The sequence below is a fragment of the Hemicordylus capensis genome, chromosome 1 (genome assembly GCF_027244095.1).
Source record: "Hemicordylus capensis ecotype Gifberg chromosome 1, rHemCap1.1.pri, whole genome shotgun sequence".
In the NCBI taxonomy this organism is placed as follows: Eukaryota; Metazoa; Chordata; class Lepidosauria; order Squamata; family Cordylidae; genus Hemicordylus; species Hemicordylus capensis.
The window spans coordinates 29801566-29819515 of NC_069657.1; the positions used below are offsets into that span (position 1 = coordinate 29801566).

At 44.5% G+C, this 17950-nt stretch overlaps 1 protein-coding gene across 3 annotated transcripts in view; it reads left to right on the forward strand.

The window, feature by feature from the left end:
- The window catches only part of ATG2B (autophagy related 2B), a 111659-nt gene that overhangs the window by 81135 nt on the left and 12574 nt on the right, over positions 1 to 17950 (forward strand). For all 3 annotated transcript variants that reach the window (XM_053267763.1, XM_053267755.1, XM_053267748.1), the window contains exons 30-36: positions 2225 to 2427; positions 3479 to 3705; positions 5144 to 5252; positions 7673 to 7867; positions 8535 to 8636; positions 16932 to 17010; positions 17180 to 17384. In XM_053267763.1, the coding sequence (XP_053123738.1) occupies positions 2225 to 2427; positions 3479 to 3705; positions 5144 to 5252; positions 7673 to 7867; positions 8535 to 8636; positions 16932 to 17010; positions 17180 to 17384 (1120 nt within the window). The remainder of the gene's footprint in view (positions 1 to 2224; positions 2428 to 3478; positions 3706 to 5143; positions 5253 to 7672; positions 7868 to 8534; positions 8637 to 16931; positions 17011 to 17179; positions 17385 to 17950) is intronic.

The following is a 17950-nucleotide window of genomic DNA, read 5'->3' on the forward strand; positions in this document are numbered from 1 at the left end:
CTTGGCAGACATCCTGAGCAGGGACGAATTTCTCCCAGCAACATGAGTAGGAGGTAAATCCGGAGGCTCTCCAAAGCACCTTTCTAATCTGGGTAACCCCTCTAATAGCCCTGTTTGCAACACAAGACAACAAACAATGCAATTTCTACTGCTCCAGAGTAGGCATAGGGAAGGACTCAATGAGAGATGCCTTCCAGGTGTTATGGAAGAAACACCTGTACTACCTGTTTCCTTCCTTTCCCCTGCTCTCTAAAATTATACTGCAAAATACTGCAAGAAGGGATTTGGTGCATTCTACTCACCCCATGGTGGCCCAGACAGCTGTGGTTTCCCGTTCTGCTGCATCTGTCACAAAGTCAACACTAGATTCTCCCACAGTGCCAGAATCTTTGGCTGCAGGGTTCAGGGCACATCTTCCATCACAACCTCCAAGTGCTGGACCTCACTGCTTGGAGGCTCAACTGTTAGATGAAATCCTCCTGAATGAAAGAAAAGAATCAACCAGGTGGAACTATATATGCAAATGGAAGAAATGCACTTAATATGTAACTACCAAAGGCTTTGACCCTTACAGTGCCACTATAGGTCAAATTCCCCTATGCCTAAAAAGCCTAAAGAAATCGGGATTTTCCAATCCTCCTCTCAAGATTCATATGGCAGCACTCTCTGCCAGACACCGGGAAGGCACACTATTTTCTCGCATCCTGACTCAAAGAGGTTCCTTAAAGGAATAAATAACCAGTTTCCTCCATTCAGAGAGTCTATTGAACCATGGAGTCTCTCCTTAGTCTTATCCACACTTACAGAGGCGTCATTCGAACCACTAGCCGCCTCCTCTCTGAAGTCTCTATCTGTAAAGACTGCGTTCTTGATTGCCATCCTATTGGCAAGGAGAGTCGGTGAACTAACAGATCTTCGAGATAACTCCTCTTACACTAAATTCAATCCAGACAAAGTCATTCTAAGGACAGATCCACCCTTCAAACCAAAAATAGTATCTGAATTCCATCTAAACCAGGATATTGTCTTAACTATCTTTTTTCTTAAATCCTCCTACAGTTCTGGAGAAATCCATGCATTCCTTTGGATTTCAGGAGGTCTCTACTTCATTATATGGACAGAACAAAGCCATTCAGAAACAGCAACAAACTATTAATCTTCTATGAGGGAGAGAAAAAAGGACAACCTGTATCAAGACGGAGACTCATCTCAGCTTGTGGAACTAGTCTTCATATGGTACAACATACAAGGTGTCAAGCTTCCTTCAAAGGTTAAGGCACATTCCACTAGAGCAGGCCTGCTCAAATTTGGACCCCCAGCTGTTTTTGGACTACAACTCCCATAATCCCCTGCCACAGTGGCCAATAGCCAGGGATGGGAGTTATAGGTCAACATCTGCAGGAGGGCTGAAGTTGAGCCCTGCACTAGAGCTAAGGACACATCAGCAGACCACATGTCTGGCATCAGCATTACACACATTTGCAAAGCAGCTATGTGGTCCTCAGATCTTCCCTTTGTGAAACATTATGCTGTGGACATCCACTCAATGACAGAGGCTAACTTTGGTCAAGCAGTTCTTTAAAAGTTGCTGTAACAATCTCCTAGCACCCACCACCATTCATCTGGGCTCACTAATCATCCATTTTGTGAGGGAACATGGGTCACCTCAAAGATAAACAGGTTGCTTACCTGTAACAGGTGGTCTTTCCAGTGATCCATGTTCACTCGCAACACCCAGCCTACCCCACTGTTAGGATACTTCCACATTAATAATGACTTACCAGACTTTGTCCATCAACATTTTTGCTCATCGCAGCGGCCGATCAAGAATTGAGGAGAAACCACCCTCCCACCGAAAATAATGGTCGTGCAACACATGCAATTCAGCAGAGCCGAACAGCACTTCATGGAGCTTTGGAATTATCACTAGAAAGATCATCTGTTACAGGTAAGCAACCTGTTTATTTGGATACCACTGCAACTTAGTTGGTGCTAAATTGCAAACAGAAAGTGCAGAGGTGTGTGTGACTAACAGACAGACAACATGAGGAATTATATGAGCAACAACTTGTTTTTGCCGTGGTCTGGACTGGAAGACTATCTGAGTTGAAACCGATATTTATGCTTATTGATATGTATGCTTCTCAGAACATAGAGTTGCTATTAGAACTGTTATGTCATAAAGCAATTTGCAGGTTTCATGGACAGTGTATACCTCTTCTAGGGATTTTGGATGAAAAGACTCAAACGCCGGCACCCTCTTGCTCGGACCTTTTCCTATTTCCTGATGAGAGTGGGAACCTCTCCCAAGAGCCAAGCCCCACTTATGCTTCGTTCACTCATCATATGATTAATGAAGCTATGGGAGATGTGCCTTCTGAAAATGATGACTTCTGCATTCTTTTTGCACCCAAAGCTGTTGTCTCAGTAAGAAGCTCTTAACGTTAATGAGAAATCAAAATCAGAGTGAGGAACAGTAGCTATCATCCTGACTAATGAAGAGCATGTGCTTTGAGCCCCTGCAGGCATACAGCAGGAGCCCTCATGCAACTCCCCAGTCCTCTAGGACATGCAAGATTGTTCCAAAACCCAAATACTTCCAAGCACTCCAAGTATTAGTCCCCTTGTGCAACAGTGTGCATGAAAGAGGGCTGGGGAGTTGTGTAAGACGCATCCCCAAAGACCCTTCTAATGCATGTGCCTCATTAGAATGTTCACGGCTGCCTTCAGAAATGCTAGCATTGTTCATTTTAGCTCCTGTGTACTTTAGCAGTTATCTTAGGTGAAGTCCTGTGAAAGTAAGGATTTTCTTTGTCTTGCCACTTCTGCTTTATTCCAGCTCTGAGAATAAATCCATAGAAATTACTAGTCTCCCAAATTTTACCTATGTTTAGTTCCCAATTCCCTTCTAATAGCAAGAAATGGCTCTAGTCATTTGCAGGCAATTTTTGAAGGTGGTTTCTCTCCCCCCCCCCCAGTTGCTATTTACAAACCTACAGTAAACTTAATAATACAGAATTAAAAAAATTATAGTTTTCCCATATAAAACAAACATTTGAAATGAAAAATCTGAAGTTCTGGTAATTTCCTTTTACTCTAACCTTAATTGTTAATTACCATCTTCACAAGTTAGCCCACTTGTGCATCAAACGTTCATGCATCCGGCCTTTTTGAATTGGGGTGGATAACATCATCCCAAACTACGCTGTTGAAGTGTCCCTACAACTGTACTAAATTTGGCCCAAATCGTTTTCCACTTGCATCTCAAATGTACACACATCTGGCATCTTGATTTGAGATGGATGACATTGTCACAAATTATGCTGTTGGGGTGTCCCTATGTGTCCCTATAGCTGTACCAAATTTGGTGCAGATCCCGCCCCCTCTCCGAGCTGGATGATCTCATAAGCTTACTTAAGGAAAGTAGGTGAAAAAAATCATTTGATGAGCATGCACTTAATTTCCTATACCCTTTTAGGATAAGGAAGAGGAGCCAATTGTGAAAACAATGGTCGATGATGCAATCCTAATAAAAGAAAATCATTTCAGCCTACCAGTCAAAAAGGCAGACACAAGCAAAGCTCCATTACGCTTTCCTGTCCCGTTGGTGCGCTACGTTGTGAAAGAAATCTCCCTCATTTGGCACCTTTATGGGGGAAAGGATTTTGGGACTGTAGCACCTACATCTCCAGCTAAAAGCTACATGTAAGTACTTCATTGGACAATGTATAATATTTGTGGTGATGGTTTTGGTGTTAAACAAAAGCTGGATCTTTCACTTCAAAACATAGAACTGGGTGGACAAATATTTTCTTCTCTTGAATAATGTATTCATTCAGAAATGTGTATCTTCTCAGTCTAGAGTACACAATTTCCCCAGGGGCTGCATCTGAGGGAGTGTGGTATAGTTGCTTAAAGTATGCACCCTCATCAGGTTGTCTCTTCAGCTAAGATTCTGTTGGAAAAACAGCAGGTGACATCCAGACCAAACACCATTGATTTTAATGAGACAAGTAGCAATAACTAACTTGAGTCCAGTGTTCCCTCTAAGGTGTGCACATTTGCGTACGCTCACATGTTCTTTGATGTCCACTCAGTCAATTTTAGATCCCGCTCAGATTGAATCAGGAAGGCCCCACTCTGAATAAATGTGCACACACACTGCCTTGATACTGCCGCCCAGAACAAAAACCATTACGCACACAGATGAAAAAAATTAGAGAGAACACTGCTTGAGTCCCATTATTCCAGTCATTCACATAATGACCAACATTGCATGTGCAAAGTTTCATGCACACAAGTGGGAGAGGGAAAATTTTCTCTGATTTCCCCCCCGCCCCCAATGCCCCTCTTAAAATAGGTCTCCAATGTTTGGGGGCGTTTTCAGGGACATGTTTTCTGAGGTATGATGAAAATAGGCTCTCTCTTCTTGTGCACACACAACAGTCTTACACACATGTAGCACTGGTGAGTGTGTAAACTGGTGAGACTTAGCTATGACTAAGTTAATCTAGATGCTACTCAGTGTTAACATTAGTGAAACTGAAGGTTGTGAAGACAGATAAAGTACTTGCAGTTAATGAGCTTATATTAAATTTTATTTTGCATGGCAGAATATATGTTGCTAATACCTATCCACTGCTTGCCTGTTATATTATTTCCTTCATTGCTTTGGAGAGAGATGTATTAATTTGTAAGAAGAAAATATTTTCTGGTAACCAGTAGAAACAGCCACCTAATGGCACAGTGGGGAAATGACTTGCCTAGCAAGCATGAGGTTGCCAGTTCGAATCCCCGCTGGTATGTTTCCCATACTATGGGCAACACCTACATCAGGCAGCAGCGATATAGGAAGATGCTGAGAGGCATCATCTCATAATGCATGGGAGATGGCAATGGTAAACTCCTGTATTCTACCAAAGAGAAACCACAGGGCTCTGTGGTCGCCAGGAGTCGACACCGACTCGATGGCACACTCTACCTTTAACCAGTAGCAACACATTCACTTCTTGCCATCACTCCACCCCCACTTTCTTATTAGGAAATCTCAGTTTGCAAAGCACAGCAAACTGTCTGTGATTGTTTGCTGAAAGGAATTGTGAAATACACTGAAAAATAACTTTTCTTCTCTTTCTACTCCCAGTAGTCCACAGAGCTCTCCTTCTCACACACCAACAAGGCACGGACGTAATGCAGCATCTGGGGGAAGAGGAAGGAACCCAGATTTCTTGATGGAAATACAGTTGAGCAAAGTAAGGCAGCAAATTAAGTAAGGCAGCAAATTAAGAGCCCCTGGTGGTGCAGTGGTAAAACTGCCACCCTGTAACCAGAAGGTTACAAGTTCGATCCTGACCAGGGGCTCAAGGTTGACTCAGCCTTCCATCCTTCCGAGGTCGGTAAAATGAGTACCCAGAATGTTGGGGGCAATATGCTAAATCATTGTAAACCGCTTAGAGAGCTCCGGCTATAGAGCGGTATATAAATGTAAGTGCTATTGCTATTGCTATTGCTAAATAAAAATAGTTGCTTGTTTCTGGGACTTCCCTGCAGCTGATGGGAGCCCTGTTTGTCCATGCTATTATCAAAACATGTATGTGGTATCAGTAGGGCATTTTATTACCAGAACACATATGCAACATTACACTTACTGGCTTTACAATCCAGGTAGTACTAACTTTTCATTTTTTGTAAGTCATAACAATCAATTGAACTCCTGGGAGGCAAAGAGCAATATCCAGTTTAGCCAGTAGTAACTAGGGTTGTGCAGAACCGGTCCGAATTGAACTGGCCCAGTTCAAATTCAAACCAGACCAGCCTCAAAAAAAGGCAGCCAGTCCAAGTTTGAACCGGACCAGGCCCAGTCCAATATGGACTGGCTTAACCCACTTCGAGGGCTATGCTTGTAAAGCAGGGTGGAGGGTGTTTGGCAAGAAGGCACCTTACTGGCTTCAGTGGCGGTGGCTCTTCTAAGCCCTGCTGGCGCTCCCTCCCCCTGCCTCCCCGCCCAGCAGCGTGGGCTGGCCTCCATGCATGCATGGGGGTCACACAAATAGGGAGAACCGCCACCAATTCCTCACCCGATTCCCCTTTACAAGCATTGCCCTTGAACTGGGTCAAACCAGTTCAACGAAATGGACTGGACTGCCGGTTGGTTTGACCAGACTGGTTTGCAGACCGGCAGTTCAGACCGAATTGCCAAACCTGGTTCCATGCACACCCCTAGCAGTAACCAGGACTCATGGGTTATGTGCGGAATTTCCACTGGTGCTCTGTGCTTCGGAACTATCCAACTGCAGCAAATCTACTCTTAAAATTTGGGGGACTTTCAACAGGAAGCTTCTGACACGGCTGAAGAGCTGTGGTTCAACATTGGAAAAGCCGCTGTAGGCACTCAGAAGAGCTTGATTTGCCCCTACAAATTTCCAAATTTTGCCAATATGTGCGTTAAAGAGCCTCCCCATCTCTAGCAACTTTTAAGAAGGCACTGAAGACATATTTATTCACCAGGCTTTTAATTAGACTTATAGTTTTAATATTTTTAATTGGGGTTTATCTGATCTTAATGTTGGTGATTTTAATGTTTAAATTATTTTAATTGTAAATCCAGAGACGCAAGTTATGGGCGGTATAGAAATATGTTTAAATAAATAAAGTTAAACTAGCTGAGCCCGCGCAGAGCATCTGTGCGCTTTGGGGCCGGCTGTTTCTTCCTCCCTCTCCCTCCTGCCCCGGTCTCTCCTCTCTCCCCCCTCCCTCCAGCACCGTGCTCTCTAGCCCTTCCCCCCTTCCATTCCTCCCCACCTCCCCCCACACAGAGCCTCACCGGGTGGCGGGCAGCCAAAAAGACCCCTGCCGCCATTACCACCTGTTCCCCATTCACCCCTGCCAGGGCCAGTCTCTCCCACTGCCCCCCGCCTCCTGTCTCCTCCCAGCCCAGGCCATGGCCGTGACAGTCACAACCACGGCTGGGCTAGGCCTGCGGCCGCTGCCGCCTCCTCACAGTGGCCAGGCCAATAAGCAGCCGGATTGGCTGGGCAGCAGGAGCTCATGCGTGGCTGGGGCTGCCGCCGCCTTGCCATGGCCGTTGCCATCTCCCCCCACCCCACAGCAGCTCAACTCAACGGCCTCCTGCCGCACGTGAGCTCCCGCCGCCCAGCCACTCCGCTGGGTTGCCGGGACGCATCCCCACAGAGGCACATCTACGAGAATTAATATAATAGATGACTTCAGAATAATAAAATGATTTGGTTGTTGAATTTCAATTCGGAGAAAATGCTGCCTTTATTAAATATCTTTAGTATATCAACTGAATAGATCACAGTGATGATCATTTTTCTGTTCATGGGCCATAAAAGGTCTTGGTTGGCACTAATTGGAAATGCAGGAACTGTTATAAGGATAAGGTGGATCTAGGGTTTCCAAATATTAAAGCTGACTAAAACAGAGGCTAGGATGGGGGTGCTAGTGAGGAATTCATTTTTGCCTTCATTTTTATCTTGAGACAGATGGTATAATTTCTTTCTTGAAGCAAAAGCATAAACTCCATAATTGCTTCATGTGGTATTCATTTCTTAAGCTTGTTGTATATGACACTGAAAAGGCTACTATGGATCTTAACAGAACTCTTGCTTCTCTCCCCCCCCACCCCCCACCCCACCCTTTCTGTTACTAGGTGAAATTCCAGCATGAGGTATATCCTTCCAGTGAGCTGGAATGTGAGGTCAACCTGTTGGAGCAGCCTGTCTCCCGCCAAGTGTTTATAGTTCAAGATCTTGAGATCAGAGATCGCTTGGCTACATCACAGATGAATAAATTTCTCTACCTCTACTGTAGTAAGGAGATGCCTAGAAAAGCACGTTCTAACATGGTAAGGGCCATATAATTTGCTGGCTGTTGAAAATGTGAGAATTCAGAGGGAGTGCAAAACTAAGATCTTGAAGAAGGTATGTTGTTCTGGGTTAGCTTGCAAAATTCTCATGAAGACAAATCGTCCAAAATTCACCTGTGTAAACGGAACTTAAAAGTCTTCTACATCAGTTGCAAATTAGTCTTGCACTAGTTCTGTCCTTGAAACATACTGGATAGACATAAACAGATGTTCCAAAATTGTTGTATAGGCAATATATGTAAAATAATTACTGTTAGTGGCTGACATTTCAGACTAATACTGTGCTGGTGCTACAAGAGAGGGGTGATTTGGCCAGTCAGCCCTCCCCTCTGAAGCCCACTATGCACAACTTTTCGGGAGGCACAGTGGGCTTCAGAGGGAACGGGAAATTGGTAAAAACCACCCCTCCCCCACAGGAGATTTAGTCTGGATGCTGGCCTGTGTGTGTGTGTGTGTGTGTGTGTGTGTGTGTGTGTGTGTGTGTATGTATGTGTATATATATATACACACACACACACACATACACACACACACACACACACACACACACATATATATATATATATATATATATATATATATATATATATATATTCACAACTATCTTTACTGAACTCTCTTTTCTGTTTAACTTCTTGTCTTCCAGCTGACAATCAAAGCATTACATGTTCGTCCAGAGTCTGGCAGATTGCCACAAGAATGTTGCTTAAGAGTATCTTTAATGCCACTTCGCCTCAATATCGACCAGGTTGGTTTAGCAAGAAGTGCTTTATAGAACAAAGCGTAGAATTGACTCAATAGAGCTATCTGTAAACTCGCATTTGAGGCAAATACTTACTTAATCACACACTCCTGTTACCTTTAATGCAGTCCCTGGAGCTACATTAGATATGTAATGTACAATTTAAGTTGTTTGCAGCTATAGATGGGCATTTATCTTTTTATTGTTTGTGCAACCTACCGAGGTGGGTGGGGAATACTTTCTTTAGCCGGATTTCTTCAAACTGAAAAATAAGGTGTTTAGAATTGTAACCCATCTCAGAAATGCCACTCTTATTAATAGCTAGAGCAGTGCCCATCACTATAGTGGGTGAAGGGCTTGTGTGGAGTAGGTAAAGCCTTGGGGGAATTGCACATAATGGTATGTATCTTGCTGCTGTATAATATGTGGCCCCTAGTAGTGGAGACTGGCCCACCGGCTAGTGGGGTGTTAAGGGTGCTTCCCAACACCGTCACTGCAACCATGTCTCTGAGTACTGCACTTTGTTATTCCCCACATGAGTGAATGGCAGCCATTCACAGTAAAGGGTAGCCTTCATGGAAAACGATTAAGGGAGGGGCTAAACCTACCACTCATGAATACATGTCTGGGTTGAGTTGGCTAAGTTTTTTGTACCCTCTGAATAGTGTCCCAGACTGTATGTCTCCTAGAATATTCAACAGGAGCCACTGAGAAGTGAGCCAGCCTCTGTCTGTAGAGCCAGACCCTTCTGCAGATGCTGTAGGTTCCTTTTCTTAGTGTTGACAAAGTATCAGGCACTGGCTTTATACATAATACTTCTTAACGTTTTCCATTTATACTAGTTGGGCCGGGCGCAGAGCATCTGTGCCTCTAGCCTCCTGCCGCTGCCACCCCTCCCCCACCATTTCCCCGCCTGCCATTGTTTTTCTCTTCCCCTCATGCCAGCCCATCCGCCCATTGTCCGCTGTCATTTTCTCCCTCGTTTACCCACCACCTTCATCACTGCCATTTTGCCCATGCAGCCCACCGCCTGTCACAATTTTCTTTGCCCACCGGCCATTGCCATGGCTGCAGTGAGGAGGCTGCCCGCTCACCAAGTTGCGGTGGGACAGTGGCAGCAGTAATGGAGGCGGCGGCAGCAGGGGGGTGGCCCAGCCCAGCTCAGCCACAGTGAGGCGGCAGCGGCCGGCCCAGCTGCATGGAGGAGGAGGAGGAGGAGGCGGCCCCACCGCCAGGAAGAGGGCGGCCAAGACGGTGTGGGGAAAGGGGGAACTGCCAGCCCCAAAGCGTGCACAGATGCTCTGTGTGGGGTTGGCTAGTGTGTTAATATTTCTATTCCAGCTCTGAGGGTTTGATGAAAAAATGTTAGTGTTTTAAGGGTCCCAGCTAAAAGATCTATTTTCACACGCTCAGTTCAGTAGAAGTTCATGCAAGCTTTACAGGTATATTCTAGACTTCCCCGATCTGGATTGTGATCTGTTGAATCCGTTAGAATGGGTTCTGCGCCTGTATGGAAGCCTCTCAGTGTGAAGTACCACAGCTCCTTTTTGGTGCTTGCGCCTCACCCCACATGACCACGTGGGTAGTTGTAACTCGAAGTTACCTTCACAAGATGGGTATGTCTTGTGTTTGTGGGGCTTGGGGAGGCGCACATTACCTTACATAACTAGTAAGTTTGCCAATCATTCTCAAAGCAGACCCAATTTAACAGGCTCAAAGCAGACCCAATTTAACATTCGAACTTCGTCTGAGGGCTGCACTTTATGATGACGTGTTGTCCTCCTGGCCCATCTAGGGAGGGGGTACTATCATCGAAGAAAGTTAGATTGAGGGTTGAGGGGGTACTGCAGTCTAAACCCTTGGCATCGGTATTTAAGTCTCCCAAAATGCCGAAGTGACATGGAGACAAAATGGCAGACCCATCAGAGCCCGCAAAAAATGAAGAAAAAAATCCTCAACATCGAAAGCTAGCTCATTGCCTACTTCAGTGCAAGAGGTAGTTTATGTGTTGGTGTTGAGGCCATCAACATTGAGAGGCTCGTCTCTTAGTGAAATAGCTCAAAAGCAAACCTTGGCACTGGCATCGATATTGAAACAAATGCCGTGCCTGCCTCCACATCAACACTGAAGGAGCTTCTAGTGCTCTCAACATTGTTGCAATCACTTTCAATGCTGGGACCATCAACACTGAAGTACTTTTTCACACAACGCATAATGAACTTGTGGAACTCTCTGCCACAAGATGTGGTGTTGGATACTAGTTTGGATGACTTTAAGAAGTGTTTGGATAACTCCATGGAGGAGAGGTCTATCAGCGGCTACTAGTCTGAGGGCTACAGGCCACCTCCAGCCTCAGAGACAGGATGCCTCTGAATACTAGTTGCAGGGGAGTAACAGCAGGAGAGAGGGCATGCCCTCAGCTGCTGCCTGTAGGCAGCATGTGTGGCTTTGCTCTGCGGCTCTTCAATATGATATAAAGGACAAAGTTGACGGCCTCCTGTTTGATGGGAAGGGTCTATTCTCAGAGCAGACTGATGCAACTATGGAAAAGTTGAAAAGTCTAAATTTACCACAAAGACCTTTACTTCCATTTCCACCACTTCTTTTATGGCTATGGCAAAGACGTATAACAGACCATGCTCTGGCTACAAGCAACAAGAACTCTGTTGACTTTAGGAAATCCTTCCAGCCATATAACAAGAAATATTACCAGCCCCAAGTAAAAACACTCATGGCCAACGTGATAACAAGGGGGATGCCCTTAAGCAGCATCTTTGAGGACAACAGCCCATCACACCTTTGTTCAGTGCTGGACTCCAGCCCAATTCAAGCAACAGCGTACCCCAACAAGGTAGTGCTGAATGGAATGGCCTGCAACATCTATCAGGCTCATTTAACACCATTAGCCAACAACAACATCAGATTGGCAAGCCATGCCCAAGCATGGCACCACAGAACATAGAATCAATGGGTGTGGAAGATAGTCTCTTCAGGTTACACCATAGAGTTCAGGGCTCGTCCAGTGTTTTCAAAGGTTGCACTTTACGAGAGCTACTCCTGGCATGCTGAAGGAGGTGCAGGAGCTGCTGGACAAACAGGCTATCGTCTGGGTGCAGTGGGCAGAGGTGGGAGGGGTTCTCCCCCTGCTATTTTCAGATCCCCAAAAGGGATGGAGGACCCCAACCTCAAGTATATGCGAATGGGATCTGAGCTGTCGGTGACTGACCAGGAGAGGGATCTTGGGGTCGTGGTGGACAGCTCGTTGAAAGTGTCGACTCAGTGTGCGGCAGCTGTGAAAAAGGCCAATTCCATGCTAGGGATCATTAGGAAGGGGACTGAAAATAAAACGGCTAATATTATAATGCCCTTATACAAAACGATGGTGCGGCCACACCTGGAGTACTGCATACAATTCTGGTCACCCCATCTAAAAAAGGACATTGTAGAACTGGAAAAGGTGCAGAAGAGGGCAACCAAGATGATCAGGGGCCTGAGCCTTTTGGAAGGCCGCTATAAAAGTTTTAATAATAAATAAATAAAATAAATAGAGCACCTTTCTTATGAGCTACAACACCTGGGGCTGTTTAGTTTAGAAAAAAGACGACTGTGGCTAATATTATAATGCCCTTATACAAAACGATGGTGCAGCCACACCTGGAGTACTGCATACAATTCTGGTCACCCCATCTAAAAAAGGACATTGTAGAACTGGAAAAGGTGCAGAAGAGGGCAACCAAGATGATCAGGGGCCTGAGCCTTTCGGAAGGCCGCTATAAAAGTTTTAATAATAAATAAATAAAATAAATAGAGCACCTTTCTTATGAGCTACAACACCTGGGGCTATTTAGTTTAGAAAAAAGACGACTGTGGGGAGACATGATAAAGGTCTATAAAATCATGCATGGTGTGGAGAAAGTAGATAGAGAGAAATTCTTCTCTCTCTCACACAACACTAGAATCAGGGGTCATCCCATGAAATTGATTGCCAGGAAATCTAGGACCAACAAACGGAGATACTTTCTCACACAACGCAAAATCAACTTGTGGAATTCTCTACCCCGAGATGTGGTGACAGCCAACAACCTGGATTGCTTTAAGAGGGGTTTGGATAACTTTATGGAGGAGAGGTCTATCATCGGCTACTAGTCGGAGGGCTGTAGGCCACCTCCAGCCTCAAAGGCAGGATGCCTCTGAGTACCAGTTACAGGGGAGTAACAGCAGGAGGGAGGATATTCCTTCAACTCCTGCTGTAGGCTTCCAGCGGGATCTGGTGGGCCCCTGTTCGAAACAGGATGCTGGACTAGATGGGCCGTGGGCCTGATCCAGCAGGGCTGTTATGTTCTTATGACTAATGCTGATAATGGATCTGAGACATCTGAACAAATATGTTCATGTGGGAAAGTATTGAATGACAACATTGCAAGACATCCTGCCGCTTTTACATCAGGAGTGGTGGCTTGCAGTGTTAGTCCTATGGAATGCTTACTTTCACATAGGGATCAGGACTGCCTACCAGAAGTATCTGAGATTCACAATATATTAGTATCAGGTTCTATCGTTTGGCCTTTGCACCATCCCCTGAGTATTCATAAAGTGCATGGCCGTGGTAGAGGTACACCTAGGGGATGTGGACCAAGGGGATGGCAATTTACCCTTACTGGACGACTGGCTTCTGGTGTCAGAGAAGAGATAAATTCTCGAATACAATACTTATTGCATCTTCTCCAGGACCTCAGAATAGACGTTAACTGGAAAAAAAAATCACATCTCAACCCTTTGAAGATGATCTCATACATAGGAGCTGTCCTGGATACACGGAAAGGCACAGCATACTTATCTCAGGACCAATTCCAGGCCAAAACAGAACTAGTACATCAGTTCCTGTCCATTCCACTGCAGTGTGCAAAATGGATCTAATGCCTACTAGGCCTGATTGCATCCTGCAAACAACAGTTCGGCACTGTAGCAGATTAAAACCTTTGTCTCAGAGCAAGCTCATGTGAGGGAAAGAAATGCTGCATCATCTCTGCTGAGCTGCCTGGCTAGGCTTCTCCTAAAACTATACTGTGTTATCGGTAGGTTCAGAATGCTGCCACCACCACCCCTTTTGTCTACAGAAACACTCTGGGATTTGGATGGGATAATCCCAGAAAAAACTCTTAATTTTGCTCTTGGACAAGTACAAAAATCTTCCACGTGCAAGCCTACATGTGGTGAGAAAACTGATAGCTGATAAATGTTTGAGGATGTGTTTGCACCAGAGGAATCCCCCTTCGCACCCCCGCCCCTTTCTCAGTTAAAAACCAACTTTGGAGAAGCTTGTAAAAAGAAAAGAACTTTTAAAAAGAGTTTTATTCAATTACTACAGACTACTTAGATCTGAGGCTTTCTCACTTTTAGGTACAGTTAAGAATACTTAGTAGGGTTACAAAAATAGGTTGCCTTAATGCATGCTTAAATGTTTGAGTCTTTTGCAATGCTCTAGGTAGGATGGGCGTAGGCTAGTGTTTCTTATTTTAATTACATTACAGATCAACTATAATAGAACAGTATCGGGAATATGCAAAAGCTCTCTCTCTCTCTCTCTCTCTCTCTCTCTCTCACACACACACACACACACACACACACACACACACACACACTCACTCACTCACACACACACAAGTTTCTAGCGCAAAGTCTGATTAAACAAACTTGTCCCTAGACTAAATGTCCCGAAGCCATAAGCCAACCCTGGCTCCTTCCCTTGAACTCACCAAACTCCTGATGAGAATTTAAGCTTCCTACCCTGCTGTCTTTCAAGGATCTGCAGAGTTATTTTCTTGCAGCCAGTCTCCTTGGCCACCTGTCGTTTTCTGTACCTCCAGCCTAGCTTCTTCTCTAACAAATAACTCCCTTCTTCCTGGCAACAGCTCTCTAGGTCCCACCCACCTGGTGTGCTGATTGCCTGGAGTTCACCAGTCTGTCAGTCAAGACAAGGGCTCACTTCCGGTTAACTCTTTAGAGGGAGGGAATGCTGGTCACTACAGGTCCACACGCCCAAAAATGCGAAAACTGAAGTTATGATTCTTATCCAGCTTCTGCCTGAATGTGGATTCCCAACCAAAAAAGTTACTGGTCCCTCATCAGATCATTCAGTCCTTGACCTTGTGGACACAAGAAGAGAACCTTTTGCAGGGAGTCCTCTTTCAACAGCAATCCCCCACAGTGTGGGTGACGACCACCGCCTCCATGTTGGGATGGGGGAGGAGTCACTGCAATGGCAAGGTAGTCCAGGGGCTGTGAACGACAACTACACATAAATTTCCTAGAGCTCTTGGCAATATTCCAGGCCATGAAGGCATTCCTACGTATACTCAGAGACAGAACTGCTCAGATACAAATAGACAACACAACAGTGATTGCCTATATAAATAGGGAAGGGGGGACGGTGTTCAGGTTGCTGTGTGCATTGAGCATACAGATTTGGCATTGGTGCATCAGGCACAGCATCACCCCTGTGGCAATACACATAAAAGGGATAAAGAATCTCCTAGCGGATGATCTCAGTCTCACATTCACAAGGGAAGAGCGACACGAGTGGGAGTTGGCCTCACCAACCATGGTTTCCACATCTACTCAGACTGCCCTGTCACAGGTACAGCAGACTATCTCCATGTCAGGATCTTTTGTCCCAAGACAATGGACAAGTATGGCACCCAGAAGTACCCACTCCAAAGCTAACAGCTTGGAGGATAGGGTTCTGAACAAGATTATGTTAAACCAAAGGAAGCCTTGCACTAGAAGAAACTACACAACTAAATGGAAGTGCTTCAGTTGCTATGCTGCCTCTTGAGGCTTCTGCCAGTCTAAGGCTACGGTGCGTGAGGTCTTGCTGACCTCATTAAAAATGTCAGTGCTGTCTAATGTCTCCATTAAAGTTCATTTAGTGGCAGCTAAGCACCCAGGATGGGATGAGAAGATGGTATTTTCCCACCCCTTCCTCAAGAACTTTTTAAAGGGTCTCTCAAACCTATATCCACTGATAAAATAGCCACTAGAACCATGGAATATTTCTTTGGTTCTTTCTGCTCTGACAGTATCTCCATTTGAGCCAATGGCTACAGCTGACATCAAATTTCTCTCATTAAATGCAGCCTTTTTGGTAGCTATTACAACTGCCCGTAGAGTGAGTGAGCTGACTTCCTTGAGAATGGATGTGCCTTTTACACGCTTCTATCCGGATAAGTCATGACCTTTCCTTCCTTCCTTCCTAAAGTTGTGACAGAATTTCACATAAATCAGGATATAGTTCTACCAGCCTTCTTCAGCTCTCCGAGTACAACACTCAAGACAGCCTTGCAGTCCTTGGATGTCAGAAGAGCTCTTCTGTTCTACCTGTTGAGAACAATATCGATTAGAAAAACAAAGAAGTTGTTTATTTCTTATAAAGGCAGTACTCAAGGCCACACACTGTCTAGACAGAGATTGTCCCAATGGTTAGTGGAACTCATCCTCCTGACTTACAAACTTCAAAAGTCCAAAATCTATCAAGGCACACTGTACCAGGGCATATGGTGGCTCGGCGGCCCAATTGTCAGACATTTCATTCAAGGACATTTGTAGAGCTGCAACATGGTCCTTGGAACTGCTCTTCATAAAGCATTACACCATTGACTTGCTCTCTGCAGCAGAGGCAAGTCTTGGGAGAAGTGTCTTTAAAAGGGTGATACAGTAATTACCACCACTACTTCTACTCTCTCCTCCTAAAGGAGCTAACTAAACACCCATTCTAATGGATTCAACGGAGCATGATCCAGATAAACAGGTTGCTCACCTGTAACTGATGATCTGATAGTGATCCGTTGATATCCATTAGACCCTCCCAAACCTCCCTTTTGCATTAGTGTGAAAGTTTACAACTGGAACTCACCTGTTCATACATCATTAATCACCTGTTCCAGCAGTCTTCAAGGAACTGAAGTGCTGGTGCTTCCTCCCACCTTAAATAGCCACGTGGTCATGTGGGGTGGGGCACAAGTGCCAAAAAGGAGCTGTGGTACTCCACGCCGAGAGGTTTCCACACAGGTACAGAACCCATTCTAATGAATATCAATGGATCACTACCAGATCATCAGTTACAGGTGAGCAACCTGTTTTTTTAAGGTATAGCTGGAGAAGAATGTCTGCTATAACCAGCAAAGTGTGTTCTCCTTTTTTGTTTGTGCAGAACCCCAAGCTGTGTAGTATATTATTTTAGGTCTCTGTAAAACAGTGTGTCTTCTTCTTTTAAACTAATGCTTGGTGCTTTTTATATTATAGGATGCCCTGTTTTTCTTCAAGGATTTTTTCACTAGCCTTTCTACAGAAGTAGAAGTCCTAATGACTCCAGATCCTGAAGGTAACTATTCTGACCTCATATACTGTTTCATGTCTTGTAGCATATATACTTAAACTTGTGTTAGGCATTCATAAAATATATATAATTAATTTACATTTGACAAGAGATGCACACAAGTAACTCTCTCCTTGACTGCCTTGGATTTCAGCATGAATTAATGTATTTGCAGTTAAAAAGCCTCCTGGTGCTGAAGTAACATGTACCTTGCCCAGGCACTACAGCGGTTTCAAGGAACCAAGCCCAGTCATTTCTTTCTCTTTACACAAACAATCAAGCCAGAATGGAAGTGTCGATTCTGTGGATGCACTCAATGGGGATGACCATAATTTTCCACATGAAGAAGCATCATTCAGTGATCAACCCATCTTTTTCAGGTATCTTGGATCATCTTAGACCTGTGAGCTCTCTAGAAAAGTCCCCATGTTCTTCCATTCTGCTCTGTTCATAAACTCAACTTTTAGAGCCCTAAGCACATCTAGAAAATCAATGGCTTTTCTTTCATGTAATCCAGAATCCTATGTACAGTGCAGTACCCACACACATAGGTACAGAACTGCTGCAAATGTAAGACTTCACTCTTCACATCACCAGAAAGGGCAGCTTGGCCTATGTGTCTCTTTGAACCAAATAGAGGGTATGTTTAGAGTTTAGTTTTATTGGTTTACTTTAGAGCATTTTATCTTACCTTAATGTCAGGAGGCATGGCTCAAGGCAGTGAACTGTAAAATTCAAACATAATAAATACAAGCAAATACAAGAGAAAACAAAAAATAAATTCAGGAAAATAATAGAGGGCAGTTACAAGAGGAGGTGAAAGCAGAGATTGAAAGCAGACAGGAAAAAAATTTGAAAGTCAGAAGAAGAAAAAAGAAATTGAGAGCCAAAAATATAAGAATTTCACTTAACATTGTCACAAGATCACCCATCTCATCCTATATAA